The sequence below is a fragment of the Corythoichthys intestinalis genome, chromosome 6 (genome assembly GCF_030265065.1).
Source record: "Corythoichthys intestinalis isolate RoL2023-P3 chromosome 6, ASM3026506v1, whole genome shotgun sequence".
NCBI lineage: Eukaryota > Metazoa > Chordata > Actinopteri > Syngnathiformes > Syngnathidae > Corythoichthys > Corythoichthys intestinalis.
The window spans coordinates 52,623,820-52,649,485 of NC_080400.1; the positions used below are offsets into that span (position 1 = coordinate 52,623,820).

The window sequence follows — 25,666 nt, forward strand, 5'->3', positions numbered from 1 at the left end:
TATTATTATTTATTCAAACAATCACAAACATACAAAAACGACAGCACAAAAATACAATCAGTGTTGTAGAGGCTGCATGCTAGTTTGAAACGCGCAGTCGCGCACCTTGATGTCAAAACCTGGAAGTGACGCCTGTGTTATTGCACGCGCAGTGAGTGCCGCTGTCATGTGATAGCTGCTGCTGTTCCCACTCCGAGGCTCTGAGCGGCGAGCTGTTGTCAGAAGCGAACTTTAGTCTCTGATCCCCTTTTAATGAAGTCCAAATAAACCCCAAGCCAAATTGTATGTTTGCTGGAGCCGACAAACACGGCTGCTTTTTGCGGGTTAACCGGGAAGCCGGAGTGTAGCGGACGCTGCCATGGGCTGTTGTTACAGCAGCGACAACGAGACAGCAGACCAGGTAGTTAGCATCTTAGCTTGCTAAGTCTAGCTCAAGAGATTGTTTCTTCCACCGTGGGTGCAAAACTAACCCGAATGACTTAGAAGACATTTAATTAGGAATGTCAGCAGGTGTGTGTTTACTAAAGGACGGTGTTTCACTTATATGAGCATTTGAAACTCATTTACAATGTTTAGTAACGGCCTAGTTTGGGGCAGTCTGCTGATTGCACACGACGGAAATGACAACTGTTTCATGAAGATGTCTGTCACGAGTTGCTTGGCTCTGATCATTTTTAAAAACAAAGTTAAGGTACTGCCTTTGACCACGTTGTTATGAGCGAAGCAAGAAGGAACCTCTATCGACAAAGCTTTTATGTCACGAGATACTTTTAAGTTCCTGATTTGTGTTGTTCCCGTGTGACTAAAGATCTTCAGCTATTTCAGGAATCGTCTATTCTTTTAGAAAAGTGTCATCCGCACCATACATTCTTGAAGAAATGTTTGCTATTTTAGCTTGTAAACATTGGTGTAAACGTACTCAAACTGGTTTGACTTTTTCATTATTATTTTCTTTTTTAGCAGGTTTTATGTTTATCTTTTAAAATTTCCTTAAAGTGGCTCAAGTCTTATTTTGTTACATTATCTTTTATAACCTTGGATGCCGTTTTACCATTTTTTCACAGCAATTTGCATCGAAGGTGCACAGAATGTTATTTTTCAAGTTATGCACATATACAGTGCCCTCCATAATTATTGGATTTATAATAATTATGTGTTTTTTAGCTTCTAATAATTTTTTTCCCTAAATAATATGGGACCTTAATGGAAAAAAGAGAAAAATCCAACCTTCAATTCAAGTGCATTTATTCAGTGGGGAAAAAATCCCACATAAAGAAATAATTACAGTGGTACCTCTACATACGATCACTTCGACACACGATCTTTTCGACATCCGACGTAAAATTTGAGCCGCCATTTGTTTCTACATCCGACGAGTTGCTCGAAATACGACGACATGACAGCACTGCAAACGAACCCACGGTGGATTTTCTTATGTGAGAAATCAACACAGTTTTCAAAAAAAGTTGATACAGTTGGAGAAACAAGGAAAAAAGTGATGCTTACCTTTGAAATGAAGATGCAAGTTATAGAAAAATATGAGCTTGGGGTGCGCGTCCCTGAACCGGCTCAACAATACAGCTCCATGGTCCTCTTATGACCACCGTTCGCCACTATTTATAAGTTAAGGTGACAATTATTATTGTGGTAACATTGCCAAGGAAATCGCCAGCTTTGTCACGTTTTTATAATTTAGTTAAGAACTTATCCAACACAAAACGCTCATTGTCTTAAGCAGTTGACTGCTCTCAGGAAAACGAAAGTATTATCTCTACCGCACCGACCTATCTCACTGGAGACGTCACCTTCGCGGTGCGTTCAGGGACAGTAAAAAGTGTCCGCCATATTAGAATCCGATTCGTTACATTATTTTCAGGAATAATTATTAATTCTTCTTCTTCTTCTTCTATTATTCTGAATTATTTATTTATAACTTATTTGTTTTTCTATGTTTAATTGCCATTTGTAACAGTGCCAGCAGTATTTATTAAGAATTTAGTGTATGTTTTTAGGCTTTGGAACGAATTAATGGAATTATAATGTATTCCTATGGGAAAATCCTGCTTGACATACGACCATTTCGACTTACAAACAAGGTCCTGGAACGAATTAAATTCGTATGTAGAGGTACCACTGTATTTGACAACAAATAATGTGTGTCACAGTTATTAGCGCCCCTGGTGTTAATACTTTGTACAACCCCCTTTTGCCAACAAAACAGCACCTAATCTTCTCTTATAATGTTTCACAAGATGGGAAAAGACAGAAAGAGGGATCTTCAGCCATTCCTCTTTGCAGAATCTCTCTAAATCATCCAGAGACCTGGGTCCTCTCCTCTGTACTCTCCCCTTCAGCTCACCCCACAGGTTTTCAATGGGGTTGAAGTCTGGGGACTGAGATGGCCATGGGAGGAGTTTGATTTTGTGTCTGGTGAACCATTTCTGTGTAGATTTGGCCATACGTTTAGGGTCATTGTTTTGCTGAAAGACCCAGTGACGACCCATCTTCAGCTTTCGGGCAGAGGGCAAGAGATTTTGATTTAAAATGTCCTGGTATTTCAAAGCATTCATGATGCCATGCACTCTCACAAGGTTCCCAGGGCCTTTGGAAGCGAAACAGCCCAACAGCATCACTGACCCACCCCCATACTTCACAGTGGGTATGAGGTGCTTTTCAGTGTGTGCATCTTTTGTGGCACGCCAGACCCACTTGGAGTGTTTGTTGCCAAAAAGCTCAATCTTGGTCTCATCTGACCAAAGCACACTGTCCCAGTTGAAGCCCCAATACCGCTTGACGAACTCCAGACATTTGCGTTTATGATTGTGAGTGAGGAAAGGTTTTCTCCGTGCATGCCTCCCAAACAGTTTGTTGGTGTGTAGACAGCACCTCATACCCACTGTGAAGCATGGGGGTGGGTCAGTGATGCTGTGGTGCTGTTTCGCTTCCAAAGGCCCTGGGAACCTTGTTAGGGTGCATGGCATCATGAATGCTTTGAAATACCAGGACATTTTAAAACCACATCTGTTGCCCTTTGCCCGAAAGCTGAAGATGGGTCGTCACTGGGTCTTTCAGCAAGACAATGACCCTAAACATATGGCCAAATCTACACAGAACTGGTTCACCAGACACAAAATCAAGCTCCTCCCATGGCCATCTCAGTCCCCAGACCTCAACCCCATTGAAAACCTGTGGGGTGAGCTGAAGAGGAGAGTATAGAGGAGAGGACCCAGGTCTCTGGATGATTTAGAGAGATTCTCCAAAGAGGAATGGCTGAAGATCCCACTTTCTGTCTTTTCCCATCTTGTGAAACATAATAGGAGAAGATTAGGTGCTGTTTTGTTGGCAAAAGGGGGATGTACAAAGTATTAACACCAGGGGTGCTAATAATTGTGACACACATTATTTGATGTCAAATAATTATTTCTTTATGTGGGATTTTTTCCCCCACTGAATAAATGCACTTGTATTGAAGGTGGGATTTTTCTGTTTTTCCATTAAGGTCCCATATTATTTAGAAAAAAAAATATTAGAAGCTAAAAAACACAAAATTATTATATATCCAATAATTATGGAGGGCACTGTATTTGGTCCTTTTGTCTTGGGCTATTGCAAAAGTTGAATTCTCATTAATATGCAGCTTGACTGGATCCAATTTAAATATTCAATTTTTAGAAATTTCATCTCGCACTTGGTGGAGTGGGTGTGTCGATGGGAAGCTCGTGGGCATTGTCAATGCGCGTGGTGACTTTGAGACAACACGAAGATGAGGTCCACATTTGTTTTTCAATGACATCAAGCTTTGCTATTTCACTATGATACAAAAATAGTATTAATATTCACTCCCTGGAACAGAGAGAGGGGTATATCAGTCTGGAGGCAAGCTTTTGCTAGGTTTTCCTGGTTCCAGGGATATTTGTACTCGAATAAAACATTCACTCACTTGACGGCAGTGCTTTTTTGGCAGCCCTTTTAATTTTTTTCATAGTTTTTTGGACGAAAATACTTATTAGTCTTAGTCATATTTTAGTCATTTCAAAATGTTTTAGTTTTCGTCTAGTTTTAGGTGACCAAATCTCATACAAATTTTGTCTAGTTTTAGTCGACAGTTATCTTATTCTTTATTCCAAAATGTTTTTCTCGGCAAAATTCAAAGTTTTAGTCCAAAAATAAGAAAAGGTTTCCAACAATTTAAAATGAACATAGGCAGATGAGTACATATTGTAGCGTCCACAAGGACAACGCCAAACTTTGTAATGATAATACACACTCGGCAGGAAAAGCAGTACATTATTTTCAATTAAACCTACCTAGAAGTCAAGAACTTTAGAAGAAAAAAAAAAAGAAGTTGTCTGACCATTCATCACCCTTTAGACTTCCTGACCAGAAAAGCCAATTGGCTCTGCTTTAGACTGTTCGGTGTTTTAAGAGGATGCTCGACATTCTGAAGCTAGTGGTAACGCTAAGTGCCAGAGTAAATTTGAAACAATAATTTATTCAAAATAATATTGAGCCGCATCAGAGGGTTCAAAGAGCTGCATGTGGCTGTAGAGCCACGGGTTGCAGACCCCTCGCCTACAGGGACAATTGTGATGATAATACATACTCAATAGGGAAAGCAGTACATTATCGTCAATTAAACCTACCTAGAAGCCACGAACTCTGTTTAAAAAAAAAAAAAAAAAAAAAAAAAAAAAAGGTCTGAGCGTAACAACTCTAAACTTACTGACCAGAAAAGCCAAGTGGCTCTGCTTTAGACCGGCTAGTGTTATAAGAGGACGCTCGCCATTCTGAAGCTAATGGTGATCACTCAGCACAGACCTTTAAAGACTAAAGCAACACTGCATATTTTCTCTTGCCAAGATAAGAAAACAAATCCAAACAAGCAAGATGGAGCGCAGCTTAGCTTGAGACACATTCTAAACTCCAGTGAGGAGGGAGATGTGCACCACATCTCACATGAGTGACATGACCCAAACACTGCCACGATGCAAGCGGACGTGCTCCACGTACCATATGAAAAGGTCACACATTGTGAACATATGACAGAAATGATCTCGCATTTTGGTCTCGTAGTCGTCTCATCAGAAGAAAACTGGCATTCGTCTCGTTATGTTCTAGGGTCCTGAGCCCCATTTCTCGTCATGAAAAAAATTGTTCGTCAGATTTCCGCACCCCGTACCTGCCGAAATGTTTAAATCGCAAGGTCGCGTCAGGGTTTGTTGTTTTTTTCTTGCTCTTTCATAAAGTTCCTCGTATCCCGTAGACACACTTTTTGCTGCCCCCATAGTCTGGGACAGTACAGTTTTAATCAAGGGAGCAAGTCGCACAGGGTATAGACCCTACTCACCAACGTCACAGAATGACGTGTCGCTGTATCCGGCCGCCATATTGTCCGTCTTTGTTAATCCGTATTCTCAATGGTTTCAATTTATCGTGCATTTTATAGTGCAATTCATGGAAGCCCCGGTGCTTTCAGATGCTGTAAACTCATTGGATGCGTTGCATAAAAGGCATTATGTGGAAAAGCTTCAGTCTATCCATTCGCCAGATCCATATTTGATGCCTAAATCGATATTTTTCGACCCGCTGTCTTCGCCGTCTCTGCCTGACATCTGCTACCCTGATATCTACAACGATCTTGTCCACACAAAATCAGCCTATTCTCACAAAAGTTTGAAAAACTTTAAAGAGCAGCACTCTAAGCAACATTACCCCGTGTAACCCTTTACTTCCAATTTTCTAAAATGGCGACAATCAATAAAAAAAAAAAGTTGACTGCGATGGCCGACGCTTCAAGGATAGGCGGATATTGGACTATTTCTTCAATAAAACACGCAACAACTGTGTCTGCCTCATTTGCAAAGAGACAGTCGCTATTTTCAAAGAGTTCGATGTGACGCGTTAATGATATTACCGAACAAGACTTGCTGACATGTACGACAACATTACAGGGAAGATACGCAGCGAGAAATTATAGCAACTTGAAGCTAGTTTAATTTCACAGTAGCAGTATTTCGCAAGAGCCCGAGTGTCGAAAGGGAACGCCACAAAGACGAGACAGTTGAAATTATGAATTAAAAAAAAAAATAAAGCAAATGTGACACACAGAAGGGCTTGCTAAAATTTGTTTAAATTAGGGCTGTCAAACGATTAAAATTTTTAATCGAGTTAATTACAGCTTAAAAATTAATTAATCGTAATTAATCGCAATTAATCGCAATTCAAACCATCTATAAAATATGCCATATTTTTCTGTAAATTATTGTTGGAATGGAAAGATAAGACAAGATGGATATATACATTCAACATACGGTACATAAGGACTGTATTTGTTTATTATAACAATAAATCAACAAGATGGCATTAACATTATTAACATTCTGTTAAAGTGATCCATGGATAGAAAGACTTGTAGTTCTTAAAAGATGAATATTAGTACAAGTTATAGAAATGTTATATTAAAACGCCTCTTAATGTTTTCGTTTTAATAAAATTTGTAAAATTTTCAATCAAAAAATAAACTAGTAGCCCTATTCTGTCCTCGATGTGTGTGAGTACACAAATTGACAGACAGCGAACATAAGTTCCAAAAAGAAATCAGACGGTGGTGGCAAAGTTGCATGGGCTTTACTGAAGTCATCTCTTTTTGATAGGAGCACGTTTCTTGTATTTTTGTAAAACTGAAAATAACAAGGCAATGTGTCAATCACTTGCATAAATCACAAAATAACATAAAATGTACACACACGTGTCCATTTGAGCAGTAGCACTAGCCAATTAGCTCACAAGCATCTAACAATGTAACTGCATTTCACCATATATGTGAACAAATTCAAATACACATCATCAATAACTAATGCTCATGAATATAAACAAAGGAGGAATATGACTCACAAGCCATGCATGTATTAGACACAAACAGTGTGATGGGGCTATGAGAACTGCCACTGAATACTGGATGCGGACGTTAGCTGGTCTGAATAGCACTGTCTATTAGTGTGAGTTCGCGCCGACATATAATCACGTCAGAAAAGCGCGCCGAAACCCAAATAATCAGCTGCACTGAATCGCCAGCAGAGGGCGACATTACGCCAGATAATATATGCAAGTCACACCCAAGCGCCAGCAGAGGGCGGAAAAACTCCATAAAACACAATTAACAAGTTGGCCTTTCACTGTACTGACATTTAAATCTGTCTGAGCGGGCCTAGTGCGTTTATTGCGTCAAATATTTTAACGTGATTAATTAAAAAAATAAATTAACGCCCGTTAACGCGATAATTTTGACAGCCCTAGTTTAAATATATTGTTCTATGTAAATCAGCCAAGGTAGCCCCCCACATTTTTACCACACCAAATCTGGCCCCCTTTGCAAAATGTTTGGACACACCTGTTTAACTGATGATCGGTAGACGAGGCCAGCTTCTCTCACTTGGTACCAGCTAAATATTATTCAAAATGTAATGATGGTGGAAGAAATAAACATCTTGAATTTGAAACTGTATGTTGTCGGCGATTAGCCTCGCAATGATCTTAATTGTGGTTGTCAGCCCCAAACCCTCTAAATATATATTAAATGCATCTTACCAGATATAAAATCACTACTACATAATCTGTTTGGAGCCCAGTTTTCTCGTCGAATTGCAGCAGTCCATCTCGCTCTCCTCTCCGGGTCTCTCGGAATACGGTAGAACTTCAAGTCTCTCCGTCTATCTTCTCTGTTATTGCAACCAACCGCCACACACGCCTTCACCATTTTGATTATTAATGTTAACGAGCAGAAAAACACGCCATAAGAGGAAGAATTTACGTAGCGGTAATGCGTCAACACGACGAGTTGACGGACAATATGGCGCGGACGCGTGGTTGTGACGTCATGTGATTGGGGTCTATACAGTGGTATGAAAAAGTATCTGAACTTTTTGGAATTTCTCACATTTCTGCATAAAATCACCATCAAATGTGATCTGATCTTTGTCAAAATCACACATATGAAAAAAGTGTGTGCTTTAACTAAAACCACCTAAACATTTACACGTTTCCATATTTTAATAAGGATAGTATGCAAACAATGACGGAAGCGTGAAAAATGAGTGAACCATCACATTTAATATTTTGTATCCCCCCCCTCCCCCCCGGCAGCAATAACTTCAACCACACGCTTCCTGTAGCTGCAGATCAGTCTGGCACATCGATCTGGACTAATCTTGGCCATTCTCTACAAAACTGCTGTAGTTCAGTCAGACTCCTGGGATGTCTAGCATGAATCGCTGTCTTTATGTAATGCCACAGCATATCAATGGGGTCCAAGTCTGGACTTTGACTTGGCCACTCCAGAATGTGTATTTTGTTCTTCGGAAACCATTCTTAAGTTGATTTACTTCTGTGTTTTGTTTTCACATTTGATTGTGATTTTAGGCAGCGGCATATTCAACATGTCAGGTGTAAATCAGCCGAATTCAGCACATTTTAGAACCCGGAAGTGGCCACCTTTAGACGGCTGAGTGCTCAGCGCTCCCGATATTATTGGGTGTGAAGGATGCAGGAAACAGTTCAAAATATCAGGAAATGATGTTAGTTTCTCAAAGTTTTTTAAAAGTTGTTATTCACTGTATGTTTTCTAGTATTGAGTTTATGTATAAACTTACTCATTTTGAAAACAAGACAACGCGCTCTGCCATTGTTTCATTTATGACAGAAGATCAGGGCAAGATTCTTAGAAATATTAAAAGGTTGCAATGTCTTTTGTTTGACACAGACTTCTAAAACCATACCAAAAATGACAGTTTCAACAATATTTTGACTTTCGTTGTTTTCAAATTTAATTAATTTTCTATATAAATGTTATGAAAAGCAATGTTCTATGTTCAAATCATCATGTCATCAGCCGGTAGTTATTGTTCTGCAGTCTGCACGCAGACAGCTTTTTTCCTGGTTTGATCGCGTGACCATGCGCGTAATGTGGTTGTTTTTCTTTTTCAAGGATAATGAACGCAAGCCGCTAATAACCCACCCGAACCCTGTAAGCAAACCCCCAAATGGTACAGACTGGATCACTCCTACGGTCCCCTCAGCCCGAACAGATGAACAGGCTCTCCTTACATCCATCCTCACCAAAACCGCACAGTAAGATTCACGTCCCACTAACGGTTGATTCTATAGGATAACCACTTAAACATTCTTGTCTGTTCTGCAGGAACATCATCGATGTGTCAGCAGCTGACTCTGTCATGATGGAGCAGCATGAATATATGGACAAAGCTCGGCAATACAGGTATACTATACCTTTGTTTAATGATTGTCCTGCTTGGAAATGAGTTGCTTCTTTCTTGCTTATTGCACCCATTTCAGGCCGCTCTTCATTTGACAGTGAGAAAGTCCCTTATTGGCTGGTATTTGTGCTATCAGAAACCAAATCTGAATTGCTAAACTTGAATTGTTGAAATCCAAAACGTTATCGAAATAATGTACCGTATTGGCCCGAATATAAGAAGGCCCTGATTATAAGACGACCCCCTCTTTTTCAAGACTCAAGTTTAAAAAAAGACTTTTTGAACACCAAAATAATTTTTATACAGAAAATAATTACAGTACATCTGAAACATATGATTATAACAATATATTTGAGAGAAAAAGCATGTTATTTTGCCTCATTTAAATGTTAATATCTGAACATTTAAATGTGTAAACTAAAGTGCAATCACATTTGTAAATTAATGGCTTCCGGTTTTTGAAATGTAAATAAAATACCAATCTATTGTGATAAAACAACAAAACTGCAATAACTGCATTAACCATCAATGTGAAGTCTAACTGTAACTGTAGTTTTGAAACAAATCTGAATAAAGAAAAACATTTCAATAAAATAATGCAAACTGGTTAAACTTGAGAGTAGCTGAGATCCGTCATGACTAGGCCTGTCGCGATAACAAATTTTAGTGTGCGATAATTTATTTCATAAATAATTGCGATATGCGATATTATTGCAGCCCCCCCAATTTATAAAAAAAAAATTACAATAGCACTGTGAGAATACAGTATATATTAATAGATCATGTACACCCATTTAAACGCAATAAATGTTTACTCTTAAATTCAAAAATACTTTTTAGGAAAACTAAAAACAATAGACCATGCCTCTTTTAAGTAAAAGACAACAATATTAATACTGCACAGAACAGAGAAGAAATAAAATGTTTTTTAAGAAAAATAAAATTCCACTTAATAATTTACCCATCTAGGCCAGACTATGTCCAAAGTCCGGCCCGGGGGCCAAATGCGGCCCGTGGTCAAATTTCATCCGGCCCCCAGCCTCTGTCATAAAATCAATAATGTCTGGCCCACACACAGACTTAATAAATTGGTCAGCAGTACTGCTACCAGCATATGAAGTAGCTTACACACTAAATACTGCTCCTCATTTACCTCCTCATTTAGTGTGACTCTTTATTCCCAATGTTCTAAATGGTGACAATTAACAAAAAAAAAGGAACTTGACTGCGACGGATAGGTGGAAATTGGACTATTTTTTCACTAAAATATGCAACAACTGTGTCTGCCTCATTTGCAAAGAGACAGTCGCTGTTTTTAAAGAGTTGAATGTGAGGCGATATTACCAAACAAGACACGCTGACATTTAGGGCCTACGACAAGATTACAGGGAAGATACGTAGCGAGAAATGGAAGCAACTTGAAGCTAGTTTAATTTCACAGCAGCAGTATTTTTCAAGAGCCCGAGAGTCGAAAGAGAACGCCACAAAGGCTAGTTGGGAGGCTGTTGAAATGATTAAGAAAAATAATAAAGCAAATGTGACACACAGAATGGCTTGCTAAAATTTGCTTAAATATATTGTTCTATGTAAAGGACGTTAGCCAAGGTCGGCCCCCCACATTTTTACCACGCCAAATCTGGCCACCTTTGCAAAAAAATTGGACACCCCTGATCTAGGCAAATGAAAACGTTTCCCCTCATGGCTTCTGCTATGGCGTTCCATGTGTAATACAGTGGTACCTCTACATACGAAGTTAATTCGTTCCAGGAGCTTGTTTGTAAGTCGAAATGGTCGTATGTCGAGCAGGATTTTCCCATAAGAATACATTATAATTCCAATAATTCGTTCCACAGCCCAAAAACCAACACTACATCCTTAATAACTACTGCTGTTACTATTGCAAATAGCAATTACAAAGAGCAAAACAAATAAAATATGAATAAAAATCAGAATAACAATAATAATAGCAATAATAACAATAATACAGTACAGTACCTGTAATAATGTAACGAATCGGCTTCTAATGTGGCGGACTTTTTTTGCTATACCTGAACGCACCGCGGGGCTGACGGTGAGAAGGAGAGCGCTATTTTACTTTCTGTTTCGATCCTGGCGTCAACAGCAGTGGACACTTGGCGAGTTGATGGAATAAATGATTTGAAACTTGACGAAGCTGGCGATTTCTTAGGCGATGTTACCACAATAAGAACAGTCACCTTAACTTATAAAGACTGGCGAACCGAGGGGGACCGCCGGCCGAGATCGGCATTCTGCGACCCAGTTCATGGATGCACACACCATGCTTATATTTGCTATCATTCACATTGTCATTTCAATGGTAAGCGTCACCTTTTTTTTCTCTCCACCTGCACTAAACTTAAACTGCACTAAACTAAAAACAGAACTAAAATGCATTTTGCGTAGTTGGTAACAAGGAAGCCGAACTTTTAACAGCACGTCAGCCGCACGCGCGCACGCAGGTGCACGCGAGGCGATAAACCGCAGCGGAAAAATTATCGCCTTCATTTTTATTTACCGTGCGATCAATGGAATTATTGCATATTGCGACAGGCTTAGTCATGACAGAACATCGCTTCAATGATATCTGGCGCCATCTAGCGTTGTGAATAGGTATAATGTCTTGACTGCGATTAATAAGACGATCCCCACTTTTTCAGTCTTATTTCAATGCAAAAAACACTGTCTTATATACGGTAATACAGTAATCTCAAATTCTATTGCTTAATTCGAATTTCTGCATTAAAAACTGAATATGAACAATTATATGTATAATTTATTATATTTGAAAGTGTTTTTCAGCAAACTTGAAAATTAAATTCTGCTTGCTCAAATTTTAATTCACTCTAACAAAACATTGTAAGCCTTTGTAATTTTTCACATTCAGGTCTCATGATAAGAATTCAGTTAGGAATTTTCATTTTTCAAAGACAAAATTGTTAGGTGTTGTATGGGTTTAGTCCGATACCGATTACAACTCCGTGCCCTTGGGCAAGGCACTGAACCCTAACTTGCCCCCAATGGGTTGGCAGTGCCTTGCATGGCAGCAGCACCATTGGTGTGTGAATGTGTGTGTGAAAGGCTCAAAGTCTGCTAATGTAAAGCGCTTTGGGCATTGTAACAATGTAGATAAAGCGCTATATAAGTACTCTCCATTTACCATAAACTGTTCCCGGTACACAAACTTGGTGAAGAAAAAAAAAAACACGACCATTTACAATTCCAAATTGTATACAACTTGCAGTTAACCTTTCAAAATTTTAGTTCTGGGCTTCTGGCTGGCATGATGGCGGGGTGGTCCGCAAGTCCGCCTTACAGTTCTGAGATCAATCCCGGGGTGTAATATCCCTGTACCTGTGTGGTTTTTTTTTTTCGGGCTCTCCGGTAACCTCCCACCTTCAAAAAAATACATGGTAGACTGATTGAACACTCCAAATTGACCATAAGTATTTGTATGTGCGTGAATGATTGATTGCCTCATTGTGCCCTGCGATTGGCTCGCAATCAATTCAGGGTGCACTGAGGGTGCTAACTACTGCCCGTAGTAAACAGTAAAATCTTTAACCGTTACGGTATGCACTTCCTGTGTGGCGTCTAATCCATCCATCCATCCATCCATCCATCCATCCATCCATCCATCCATCCATCCATCCATCCATCCATCCATCCATTATCTTCCGCTTATTCCGGGGTCGGGTCGCGGGGGCAGCAGCTTCAGCAGGGAAGCCCAGACTTCCCTCTCCCCAGCCACTTCAGCCAGCTACTCCGGCGGGATTCCAAGGCGTTCCCAGGCCAGCCGAGCGACATAGTCTCTCCAGCGTGTCCTGGGTCGACCCCGGGGCCTCCCGCCGGTGGCACGTGCCCGGAACACCTCTCCAGGGAAGCGTCCAGGAGGCATCCGAACCAGATGCCCGAGCCACCTCAGCTGGCTCCTCTCAACGCGGAGGAGTAGCGGCTCGACACCAAGCCCCTCCCGGATGACCGAGCTTCTCACCCGATCTCTAAGGGAGAGCCCGGACACCATGCGGAGGAAACTCATTTCGGCCGCTTGTATCCGTGATCTTGTTCTTTCGGTCACGACCCACAGCTCGTGACCATAGGTGAGGGTAGGAACGTAGATCGACCGGTAAATCAAGAGCTTCGCCTTTTGGCTTAGCTCCTTCTTCACCACAACGGACCGGTGCAGAGTCCGCATCACTGCAGACGCTGCTCCGATCCGCCTATCAATCTCCCGCTCCCTCTTACCCTCACTCGTGAACAAGACCCCAAGATACTTGAACTCCTCCACTTGGGGCAGGATCTCATCCCCGACCCGGAGAGGGCATGCCACCCTTTTCCGGCTGAAGACCATGGTCTCGGATTTGGAGGTGCTGATCTTCATCCCAACCGCTTCACACTCGGCTGCAAACCGCCCCAGTGAGAGTTGGAGGTCACGGCTTGATGAAGCCAACAGCACCACATCGTCTGCAAAAAGCAGAGATGCAATGCTGAGGCCACCAAACCGGACACCCTCAACGCTTCGGCTGCGCCTAGAAATTCTGTCCATAAAAATTATGAACAGAATCTGTGACAAAGGGCAGCCTTGGCGGAGTCCAATCCTCACTGGGAACGAATTCGACTTACTGCCGGCAATGCGGACCAGACTCTGACACCGGTCGTACAGGGACCGAACAGCCCTTACCAATGGGCTCGGTACCCCGTACTCCCGGAGCACCCTCCACAGGACTCCCCTAGGCACACGGTCGAACGCCTTCTCCAAATCCACAAAACACATGTAGACTGGTTGGGCGAACTCCCATGCACCCTCGAGGACCCTGCCGAGGGTGTAGAGCTGGTCCACTGTTACACGGCCGGGACGAAAACCACACTGCTCCTCCTGAATCCGAGATTCGACTTCCCGACGGACCCTCCTCTCCAGCACCCCTGAATAGACTTTACCGGGGAGGCTGAGGAGTGTGATCCCTCTATAATTGGAACACACCCTCCGGTCCCCCTTTTTAAAAAGGGGGACCACCACCCCGGTCTGCCAATCCAGAGGCACTGTCCCCGATGTCCACGCGATGTTGTAGAGGCGTGTCAGCCATGACAGCCCTACAACATCCAGAGTCTTTAGGAACTCTGGGCGGATCTCATCTACCCCGGGGCCTTGCCACCGAGGAGCTTACCAACCGCCTCAGTGACTTCAACCCCAGAGATTGAAGAGCCCACCTCAGAGTCCCCAGACTCTGCTTCCTCAAAGGAAGGCGTATCGGTGGAATTGAGGAGGGCTTCAAAGTATTCTCCCCACCGACTCACGACGTCCCGAGTCGAGGTCAGCAGTACACCATCTTCACTATACACAGTGTTAACGGTGTACTGCTTTCCTCTCCTCAGACGCTGGATGGTGGACCAGAATTTCCTCGAAGCCGTCCGGAAGTCGTTTTCCATGGCCTCGCCGAACTCCTCCCGGCGTCTAATTAGTATGCCAATTTAATTGTATTTAGAATATTTTTTATTATTATTTTTTTTTAATTTAACTTAACATTATACTTTTATACCAATTTGCTAATATGCTGTTTTGAAAATAAGAATCCTGTTCAATGGAATTTTTTTTTTTTTTTGTAACCCAGAAATCTCAAAACATTTTAGAGCTGTAACTGCAGTACCGTCATACAGTGAAACATTGATATTTTTGCTTAGGGCTATCGTACCGTGAGAATCTCAAACCGGCACATGCCTAATCAAAACTAGATTGGCCCGATCCGATCACGTGATCGAAAATCGAGCAGATCGCGCCATTTTTCAGAGGATCTGAATCGGGTGAAAAGGGTTGGGTTTTTAATTAAAAGTATATATTTGTTTTTCTGCTTCGTACTTGCACAGCCCCACAGCCTCTCACCACCCCTCCTGCTAAGCAGTGCGGCCAAACTGTGCTTACGTTTGGTACTTAAAGTTAATGATGATAGACAGGTTTGTAGCTTTGATCTTGCCAGAGAAGCTTGGTAGCTCTACAATCAAAGGCACACGTGTCAATCATCGTTGAACTAAGTGAGAGGCTGTTCTCAGCAGCGTGATTGGATTTGAGTGGACTCACTCAATGAAGCGTTTAATTTAAGAAAAACATTTTTCTATGTTATTCTTGTTTAAAAATAATTCACATTATGAAGGCGGCACTGTGGGACAGTAGCATGTTTGGAACTTTTGTTCAAATGTATTAAAAAAAAATAAAAAATCAGTATTGGATCGGGACTCGATATCAGGAGATTCTCAAGAGCAGGTGACTCAGACTCTGGTGCAAAAATATACGATCGGGACATCCCTAATCACAACAAATGTGATCAAAATAACACATACTGCACTCAAGATAATTAATCATTAAGAGCCCCAGACCCAACTTCACAGAGCAGTCACACAACTTGCACTGTCAATCAACAACCCAGGCCATCCTCTCAACTCAACTTCACACTGCTGCCCTCTGGACACGGGTACCCGACAATGAGATGGAGACTGGCTCACTTTAAAAAGCTTTGTCCCATCTGCCCTCTCAGCACTCAATAACCTCCTACGATAACCCTGTAGGGGCCAGTTGTTTGAGTCTTTCTTATATGTCGTCTATTATGAAGTGATGTGACTTTTATAAATGTTGATGACAGAGTGTGAAAATGAATTTCCCTATGGGACAAAAAAGGCTTTATCTATGTTGATTAATTTAATCCACTGTAGTAATTACGGCTAGGCATTACAGACAAAATTTCATTTCAGCATATCCATGCCAGATCGTAGATAGCGGTATGACATGATATTGTGGGTTTTGTGAAAACTGCCATAAAAAAATAATAAAATACAAAAGCAAAGCAAAACATCAATCCAAAAGGGTGTTGTAGTAATTTTATTCACAAAACCTCACTCTGCTTTTTTCTGTCAGATCCTCTTTGTCTACACACACCAGTAGGTTAGCTAATGTATATTCATTTCCCCCCCCCCTCAGTACAAAACTTGCTGTATTGAGCAGCAGTATGCCCCAGAAGAAAGCCTTGGCTCTCCCCTCCCTCACCAGCCAACCCCACCAAGTGCTCGCCAGTGACCTGGTGCCATACTCGGATGTTCAGCAGGTAGTCACAACACTTAGATTTATCTTGCTTGAATGTGGAACCAAAAACTTGTCTGCGAGATGTTTTGCTTCTCTTACCTGTCTTTCTGGAAAAAAAAAAAAAAAAAAATCTAATGATTCCCCTTTACTTACTTTTTCTTTTCAGGTATCCAAGATAGCGGCGTATGCCTACAGTGCAATCTCTCAAATCAAAGTGGATGCTAAAGAAGAACTAGTGGTCCAGTTTGCCATTCCTTAATCCTACAACTCGAGCCTTTGTGTCGCTCTACCCATCCTGTGTGTCTGTCCCTGTCACTCATGCATCCTCACCCTTCTCTAGCCTAACTATTAAGTTGTTTTGCGCTTCTTGGCGATGGCTCTAAATGCAACGAAGCAACACAATGAACATATTTTCACAGTGTACAAAATGGTAGCTCAGTGAGAAGTTAGTCTGCCATATAAAACCAATAGATCAGTCAATGCACATTTACTAGGCTATCCATGCTTTACAACTTTAGCCACAAAAAAATGTAAAGGCCATTAATGGGTCCTGCGAGCAATTTTTTTTTTTTAAACAACCAGGAAAATATTTTTTGATACCGACATAAAGAGGAATATAACATACAAAAGGTAACTTTTTTTCCTTTTTTTTTAAACAACCATTATTTTTTTTATTTTTTTTTTTAATCTACATAAAGAGGAATATTACATACAATAAGTAACAAGTGTTAGTGATAACCATTTCCTCTTGAATGTATTTCTCCGTACATTCATTTGTGAGGGGAAATGACTGGCCAGATTTCTTTCCACTAGTGAGAATGCAATATTTGTCACTGCCGATATAGATTCTATTCCCATAATGCTTGTATATCACTGGAGGCCTGAGGTCCTGGGAGGGTGTGTCTATGCAGGGTGTAAGGGCAGAGGTGTATTTTTTTTCTTTGCCTTTGTTCGGAATTTTCTGGTAAATTCTGGAGACAAGACAAGGTGTTTCTGTAGAAAGTTCACAGTTTGCTGCGATTTAGGATGAGGTCAACCGTTTTTATGAAAACCAACAACACTTGAGGGCTTTGTCAGCTTTCAAAGTTTTCGCTGCCGATTGTAATGAGTGATTTTGTCTGTATTAATCAAAAACTAACCATTGTAGCAGTGTGGGAAGCGCATTAAAAATCCATTGTACCACAAAAGATCAAAGGATTCAAGAGCTTTTTGAGATTATTTATTTCATGTCTTCAAACATACCCTGTTTCACAGGAAGACGCAAAGAGCGGTGAGATGCTCTAAAGGGATCTCGTGTAGGGCTTATATATTAGCCACACGTGCTGAGCTTTTTGCAATGGGTTTTTGGCATTTTTTCTTCCAGTTTTTGTTCTGTTTTTCTGATATGTAATAGTACCTGAGATATATTTGTAATTAGGCAAGTACCCCAAAAAGTTGAACCTATTTTTGTTTATTAATTAAAAACTTTCAACAGCTGTGTCTCATGGAGTTTTCCGTGTATTCATCCAAAAATCAATCTTTGAATTGTCAAACTTATTACAAAAAGGTATTTGTTAATGAAATGCATACACCTTTTAATAAATGTTTTAAAAAATGGTAAATAGTTGTGACTTCAGGTCACTTCAGTGTTTCTTTAATTCTTTTGCCTGGGCTGCTTTTGTGCCAGATTTGTGCCAAGTCCCGCTCCTGAGGGGTCACAACACTGAAGTCCATTGTCTTTATTCGGGGGAGAGCTGATATCACATGATTTCTGTGGGGGGAACAAATCAACTTAGTACATTGAGATACTGCAGGCTTCACATTAACAAGAAAAATCACGCTGGCAAAAAAAAAAAAATGCAATGGTGGTATTTATCTTAATGCACATTGGTATGTCTCTAAGCATAAAATAAATTAGTCACTGAGCGCTAGAAATAAAATTTAAAAATACATTGTCCTCTATTAATCCACAAAGAAGAAATGTTTTTCTGTACCTGTAGGCCTTGTTTGTTTCAATCATATTTCCATGTAGGGTGATGGTGTGCAGATGTGAGAGACTTTGCAGCTTGTCTACCTCTGACAGTGTAAAAATACGGTTACCATGAAGATACAACACCCGTAGTTGGGGCAGCTCACACAAAACCTAAAAAATACATTGCACATTATGCAAGAAGCAGTCCTAAACATGTATCAATGTACAAAAAGAGCTTACTTTGTCGATGTTTGTGATACGGTTAAAAGAAAGGTCCAACCAGGCGAGCAGGGACGGTTTAGCCAGGAAGTGGCTGATCGTCTTGTGAAGGTCATATAGGTTTGTGATATGGTTGTTATTGAGACGTAAAGAACCACTTTGGAACTTTCCTAGTGAATTTCTCCTCATAGGCCGCAGACCACTGCTAGGTTCCTCTGACAGTGCATCTAAAATTTAAATTAAAAATTACATGATGGCAGCGTTTTACTCCCCCCCCCCCCCCCCCCCCCCGATCATCCAAAATATGTGATATGATTAACAGAATAGAATAGAAAGCCTTTACTGTCATTGTACAGAGTACAGCAGGATTTAGAGCTTTGCAATAATGTACACCACATAAATCAAAAGTACAATAAGACTAATATCAAAACACCGGTTGCAGTGTTCAGACACAGATTAAAAATAAAGTGACTAAATGACTAGCAGCAATTGGTGATGGCAGAGTGCAATATACAGCTAGAGACTAATACTGAAACACAAAGAGCAATGGCACAAATAGACTGAAAAAAAGAAAACCTCTGTTGAATTTGTAAGATAAATACACTGTATAGGAAATTAAATGTTTTACCTGCCAAGTTGCTGATGTCTTTAAAAGATAAATCAACTGGCGCCCCATACATCATCTCTTGCTCACCTGAGAACAGACAATCACATCACACAGTGAACTGGCACCCCATACATCATCTCTTGCTCACCTGAAAACAAACAATCACATCACATAGTGAAGTTATTTGGACTGAATAGAGAATCTTCAATCATTAGTGAGAAGTTACAAATTTCCTCCATGGTTTTCCCCAAAAGGAACAGAATTTACGAGCGTAAAGCCGGAGCCATGTCTCCTGGTAACGGGTACCGGGGAGGTGCTCCCAGGTGTCATACCGCGCATCCCTCCTGGCCTGGGGGTTGGTTGGGGGGGGGTCGCGCCTCCGTTCTCTTGGTCTGTCTCTGGCCCTGTCCGCCTCTCCGGACCGCGGCGGTTGCCACTGCCCTCCTGTCGCCAGGGTCGTCGTCGGCGCCACTTGGGGCCCAAGGGACCTTTAGTGGGGCTTATTGTCCTCTGCTGGTGGGGTGGATATCCCCTGGTCTCCAGTGCTTGGCGTAGCCCCTGTTCGGGATGGATGCTCGGGCGGCGGGGGGCCCGGATGTGGGGACCACGGGGGTGGTCTGGGGCGGGGGTTGATCGGGATCCTGGCACTTCCCCCGCCCTGCGGCCCGTGGTTCTGGCGGACGGGGCCACACCTGAAGGTGAGTGGAGACAGGCCATACAGTCCCGGCCCGGCTCCCCCTTGATTTTAATGCATCACACACCAAGATTGTGGGATGGATGGGACCTGTTGGGGGAGGGGGTGAAATCACGGTTACCTCCTCACAGCAGACCTGCCATTCCCGCACCTTTTTTTAATGCACCACACACATCATACTCCACAGGGGAGCTCCAGCAAAGGGCAGTGGGACGGGCGGCTGGGTAGAAATTCCATGCAGCGGTCCCACTGCCCTCAAGCGGAGCTCTCCTACTTTAATGCATACATTGCATTACCCTCCCCACACAATCCCATCATTGTGCTGGGTAATGGCTGTCAGTCAGGGACGTGGCAGTCACAGTAAATGGTGGTAGCCGGTAGGTGGGTCCCACACTTTTTCTCTGTCTTTGGGCCTTTTTGGGTCCCGTGGTGTGCCGTTCCAGTTGGGGGGCTCAGGCTCGTGGGCCGGGTGGGCGGACAAGGGCTGGGGTGGGCTGGGCGTGGGGGTTGGTGGTGCGTCCCCACTTCCCATCCCTGAAGGCCGGTTGACGAGGGCGCTGGTGGCCTGGGGGACAACCCTGGATCCCTGAGGGGTAACAATGGCCCCTTTGCTGGGCTGCCCCCCCGCCCTCCCCGGGCTGGCTGGGTGAGGGCTGGCCTTGGGGGGCGCCCGCGCGGCGTCTCCGCTCCTATGTGTGGCAACGCATGTTTGAAGGGACTTGTGTATGGCTGGATGTGATTGGCCGTGTTCGGGTGGGGGCCAACGGGCTCACACTCACAAGGGATTCACACAATTACTGAGTTCTAGATCACAGGGCTGATTTGTGTATACTCCACCCCTCCCAATCACTTATCTTACAGACCCCTTCCCCCTTTCCCTGGTTAACAGGCCCCCCAAGCCCCAAACAGTAGCCACGTTTACATGCTGACTTTTATTCATACCGATTCAAATCATTCCGAATGGAAATTTCACATCAGATGTTTACATGTCACTTCATCTATTCCGATCCAGCGTTTACATGTGACTGCCTTTATTCCGAAAGGACGTTTGACAACTGCCGTCTGACATGCGCAGATTAATCAAAATAAAGCGTCACGTTGCAAAACATGGAGATCGATCGTCAGATCAGCTGCTGTTTTAACTTTTCGAGTGGAAACAAAACTTCAGAATGACACGCCGTTCATTTAAAAAGTTGTGTGGGTGCGCTGTGCGTGTGCTTGGAAGCCATGTTGCAAGTGACGTTACTTACGTCACCATGTGACGTCACCACGTCAGTACGGAGCATGCGCAGAAAGAACGCAACCAGACACCATTCCGCTTCCCTGTTTACATGATATAATTTTACTTCTAATCGGTTTGGGAAAAGGAATATTCCACCCCTGTGAATCGGAATGAAATTCCATTCGGTTTGGGCCTGTTCATTCCGAATGAGGTGTTTATATGGAACACATTTATTCGGTTTGAACAAATATTCGATTGTAATGGGGAATGGGACGTACTACGTCATTGTTTGGACGCGCCTCCATGCTGGCAATATGATTCACTTCCGGGCCGGCAGACTCAATGCGGATTGTAACGTGTGGTCGTGCTAAGCTAACTCTTTCGGTGTTTTAGAAAGAAATTATGGGTGTGTATTGTTGTGTTACCGGGTGCAACAGCTTCTCCTACGACTAAAAAAAGGGCGAGGAAAACTGGACTCACTTTTCACCGTTTGGAGGACCAAATATCAGATCACGAAGGCACGACGGATGGCTGGGGCGCAGCGGTTCGTTGGAAAAGCATTTCTCTTGATCATATTTCTGCTGGAATGAGAGTGTATTCCCCTCATCTCTACTCTTGTAAGTTGAACGATTTATCCGTTTTGGTTTCAATACGGTTTTTTGTGTGTTTTTTTTACTGTTGTGTAAATCTGCCTCGGTAGCAATGCTAACCTTCTCCTCCTCCTCACCTACCTGTTGTGTTACTAGGAAAACCTGCATATGAAATGCTGACAACACATCCCGATTGGTCACCATATCTCTTCTTGGGTTATTCTGAGGTCAAGCGCACCACATCGGAGCGTTATGAGAGGTTGGAAAGGCGAAGAGTGCACGCTGAAACTTCAGTTTGCTCTGCTCTTACAAACACGATCCCAAGTGTTGTTGTGAAAAGTCAATAAAATATGAATACCAAAACATGACTTGAACAACTTCTTGACAAACTGTAACTGCTTGTTGTTTACTTCAGGTCTTCATAATAAACAGGTGTAATAATTACAAAGTCAGGTGACTTAATTTTGTTATTCTATTTGGAATATGCATTGACAATTTTTGGACAGTGTTGTAGACAAGAACTGGGACTGATAAGTTGCAATAGATTTATTTCAAGTAATGCAATTTCTCCAATACGATATTTGAATTGACAGTTTAAAATCTTTAAATTAGTGCAAACAAGGCCCACCCTCTGACGGTGGCAGCAAATATTATATAAGTAATACACAAATACAAGATCACAATAAACGTGTCTTTGTCAAAGCAGTTTAAAACACTATTTACTAGCCTTGGGTAAATTGCTAGACAGGATAAATATGTGCTTTAAAGTTCTTGCATTTCCATTTTAAGTATTGCAAGTACTAGTCTCCAACACAGTATTTGAACTGACAGTTTAAAATCCTTTTAGTACAAAATGGCCCACACTCTGGCAGGGGGCAGCAAATATTATCATACATAATACATTATAAAAAGCTATATACTATATAAATACAAGATCACAACAAAACCTGTATTTTTCAAAGCAATTAAAAAACATCCAGTGGCCTTAGGTAAATAAAGGTGTATAAATATGTACTTTACAGTTCTTGCATTTCTATTTTAGGTATTGCAACTTTTCCAACACTATTTGAATTGACAGTCTAAAGTCTCCATAAGTGCAAATAAGAATATTATAATTTAAAAATAATAATAGAATATATAAATTCAACATTACAATGAAACGTGTCTTTGTCAAAGTGGTTTAAAAAAAAAAAAAATAATAATAATACGTCACTGGCCATAGTTAAATAGTCAGGCAGAATAAATATGTGCATTAAAGTTCTTGCATTTTCACAAGTTAAAAGCCCGCAGTTCATCGACGAGAAGGGCAGACCCAGATGGCGTCTGCTGCAGGGGCTTGTTTGAGTCCGACACAGGACAAATGGAACCACTCCATTGAACAAATTTTCTTTGTCAAATGATCCAAGAAGAGAGATGGTGACCAATCGGGATGTGTTGTCAGCAGGTTTACCTAGGAACACAACAGGTAGGTGAGTCGTAGTAGGCGAGCATTGCTACCGAGGCAGATTTACACAACGGTGTAAAAAAACAAAAACGTATTGAAACCAAAAGTGGATAAAGCGTTCAACTTACAAGAGTAGAGATGACAGGAACACACTCTCATTCCAGCAGAAATATGATCATAAATGCTTTTCCGACGAACCGCTGCAATCCAGCCATCCGTCGTACCTTCGTGATCTGATATTTGGTCCTCCATGCAGGAAAACGGTGAAAAGTGAGTCCATTTTTCCTAACCCCTTTTTTAGTCGTAGGAGACGCTGTTGCACCCGGTAACGCAACAATAAGCACCCATATTTTCTTTCTAAAACACCGAAAGAGTTAGCTTAGCACTACCACACGTTACAATCCGCATTGACTCTGCCGGCCCGGAAGTAAATCACATTGCCAGCATGGAGGCGCGTCCAAACAATGACGTAGTACGTCCCATTCTCTATTGGAATATTTGGCTCCATGTAAACGTGGCTAGTGTCAACCGGAAATACATCTAGCTGACGATAGCACCGACTTATTCATAGTGTAGGCGTTCAATGCATTTCTTGTTGTTGTTTGTGTTTCTTCTGTCTCTCTCTCCTTTTCTTCTGTTCACCCATAAACCCTTCCTGCTCGCTACTTTGTCTTAATAAACGAGGTATGTTAAAAAAAAAAAAAATAAAAAAAAAGAATTTACGAGTGTGTTGTTTACTCAAAACAGTTTTTTTCAACACTGCAGTTATCATAGCCTACTATATGATGTAATACCCACTCCATTTCCCCACGCTGTTTAATAAAATACAGTACTGTATCGTTTGAGCCCGACACTTACCTTCGTCGACAGAAGTCTGTCACCATGGTAACGTGTAAGCGGTCCCAATAGATGATTCTTTCTAAAGTCTGACACTGTTTCAGACTACGAATACCAATCAAAAGTAGGCCTATTTATTTATGGCACTTATTAAAAAAATGTTTATGTTTATCATAATTTCGCCACACCTTGGTTACCAAAAATAACACATTCAGCGGCCATCTTAAAGCAGTGAACTTTAGTGGCGGTTCAGCTAACCTAAGGTTTGGGATTTTCTCTATTTCTCTTTCTATTTCTATCTATTTATATCTTTCTATTTCTACTACTCTTCTTGGCGAAATCTTGACGGAATATCTGTTTTATTTTCTTCATAACATAACATATTAACCTGGCCATGATTAAGGCTGAATGTTGAAAAGTCGGATAATTATTTTATGTAATGCAGTTAATTTACTGCATCCCAAAACCAAGAATGGCACTGACACAAAATGGCGGGTACGCAATAACGGTCGTCCCGAGTGGGTTACAGAAAGCATTACGCATCTATCCCTATATGTTTTTATTACATGTTATTTTTTTTAAACTGATGAAACTTCTGGTTAAAAAACAATATATTTACACGTCAGTACATAATATTATTTTAGATTGTTTATCATTTTCTATTGATGCTGTAAATTTGAATAAAAAGAAACATACAAAAAATGGTGCCGTTTAAGCGCAATGCAGAAACTTCCGGCCTTTCACCCAATCGTACACTTTAAATTTGAGACGCGTCCGTCGGCGAAATATGATTGGTTGGTTTAACTTTATTAGCTAGTTTTGAATTGTGTACGACTAGTAGACGTCGGACTGTTGAAATATCGCACTGGTGTGACTGCCGAACTGAGCAGTCCCATTTTTACAGGGAGAGAAAAAGATTTATTTGATGAACTGGAAAAATTGTTCAACTCTTGGGGTAAGTCGCCTTTAACAACAATTCGCCAACTTCGACACGCTACCGAAATTGAGCTAGTCGATTTTAACGACCGTGTACACTTTTTCTAGCATGACAGTGACCACGTAAGAGACAAGTTTTCATGTTTTCATTTTTTTGTAGTGTTTTATGTCATTTCCACCTTTACAGAGTTGAGAGAAAGGGTCTTTCGTGATGGCTCTTGTTAATCTGGGTGTTAAGGCTCTCATTAACTGGGTAGGTTTAACACACAGTTATCGATTTACAAAGTTCATGTTAACGTGGGTCGTGCAAGACAATATTTACATTTACACTAATGGAAGGTTTTGACTCCTAATATTTTGTTGTGTTTACAGGTCAATAGTATAATTTCGCCCAACCGAGAAATTCACGTTGAAGATTTACAGGATGGCGAATTCCTGCTTCGTGTTGTTTACAAGATGTGAGTGCATGTGCACTTTGCAGCAATGTATTTTTGAGAACATGGCCTCGGTTTTTACTCTTGTTTGCCATTCGTTTAATTTCAGAAAAAACGAACCAGACCCTCCTTCAACTGAAACAATCGAAGAACGTTTTGAACTGATAGCTCAATTTGTAGAGGGTGAGTTTCAGACGTTATGTTTGGATTGTTTTGCTTTTATTATTATTTAATGATGATTATTCATCAAAACTACCAGTTTTCTTTAGAAGTACTTTTAATCAAAAGTAATAATTAACTGAAGGTGGAGATTAACAAGTGTGTCGTTCAAACCTTGATTGTTTAGTCTGTCATTAAAGGTGTGTCGTCCTAC

At 41.4% G+C, this 25,666-nt stretch overlaps 3 protein-coding genes across 6 annotated transcripts in view; 2 read left to right on the plus strand and 1 right to left on the minus strand.

Annotated features, from left to right (window-relative positions):
* Positions 1–133: 133 nt before the first annotated feature.
* On the plus strand, positions 134–17,847 carry lamtor1 (late endosomal/lysosomal adaptor, MAPK and MTOR activator 1). Its single transcript, XM_057838633.1, has 5 exons — positions 134–400; positions 8,984–9,126; positions 9,197–9,274; positions 16,258–16,381; positions 16,526–17,847. Exons 1-5 carry the CDS (start codon positions 359–361, stop codon positions 16,616–16,618), a joined length of 480 nt encoding a protein of 159 aa, XP_057694616.1. The 5' UTR covers positions 134–358; the 3' UTR covers positions 16,619–17,847.
* Positions 17,784–24,144, minus strand: lrrc51 (leucine rich repeat containing 51). 2 transcript variants are annotated; one of them, XM_057838630.1, is made up of 5 exons: positions 23,945–24,144; positions 19,158–19,223; positions 18,551–18,756; positions 18,333–18,481; positions 17,784–18,109 (listed from the first exon to the last, which is right to left on the minus strand). In XM_057838630.1, the coding sequence occupies exons 2-5, from the start codon at positions 19,210–19,212 to the stop codon at positions 17,977–17,979; spliced, it is 543 nt and encodes a 180-aa protein (XP_057694613.1). In that variant the 5' UTR covers positions 19,213–19,223; positions 23,945–24,144; the 3' UTR covers positions 17,784–17,976. The 2 variants fall into 2 exon arrangements, with proteins under 2 accessions (XP_057694613.1, XP_057694615.1); XM_057838632.1 differs by lacking the exon at positions 23,945–24,144 and adding an exon at positions 21,081–21,300.
* The window catches only part of numa1 (nuclear mitotic apparatus protein 1), a 66,667-nt gene continuing 63,925 nt past the window's right edge, over positions 22,925–25,666 (plus strand). The window contains exons 1-4 of one of the 3 annotated variants that reach the window (XM_057838626.1): positions 22,925–23,107; positions 25,047–25,112; positions 25,232–25,317; positions 25,403–25,476. In XM_057838626.1, coding sequence (XP_057694609.1) covers positions 25,071–25,112; positions 25,232–25,317; positions 25,403–25,476 — 202 coding nt within the window. In that variant the 5' untranslated portion in view covers positions 22,925–23,107; positions 25,047–25,070. Of the gene's footprint in view, positions 23,108–23,570; positions 24,879–25,019; positions 25,113–25,231; positions 25,318–25,402; positions 25,477–25,666 lie in introns of those variants that run through there. The other 2 variants (XM_057838625.1, XM_057838624.1) reach the window with 2 other exon arrangements.

Bases quoted from the DNA above. Each gene is read 5' to 3' on its own strand.
- lamtor1 (XM_057838633.1), top strand. From the start codon at position 359: ATGGGCTGTTGTTACAGCAGCGACAACGAGACAGCAGACCAG. The intron at 9,275-16,257 runs GTATACTATACC...CCCCCCCCTCAG, and splicing joins GACAAAGCTCGGCAATACAG to TACAAAACTTGCTGTATTGA. The intron at 16,382-16,525 runs GTAGTCACAACA...TTTTCTTTTCAG, and splicing joins CATACTCGGATGTTCAGCAG to GTATCCAAGATAGCGGCGTA.
- lrrc51 (XM_057838630.1), bottom strand. From the start codon at position 19,212: ATGATGTATGGGGCGCCAGTTGATTTATCTTTTAAAGACATCAGCAAC. The intron at 18,757-19,157 runs GTAAAACATTTA...TTTAAATTTTAG, and splicing joins AGACATCAGCAACTTGGCAG to ATGCACTGTCAGAGGAACCT. The intron at 18,110-18,332 runs GTACAGAAAAAC...TTCCCCCCACAG, and splicing joins GAAACAAACAAGGCCTACAG to AAATCATGTGATATCAGCTC.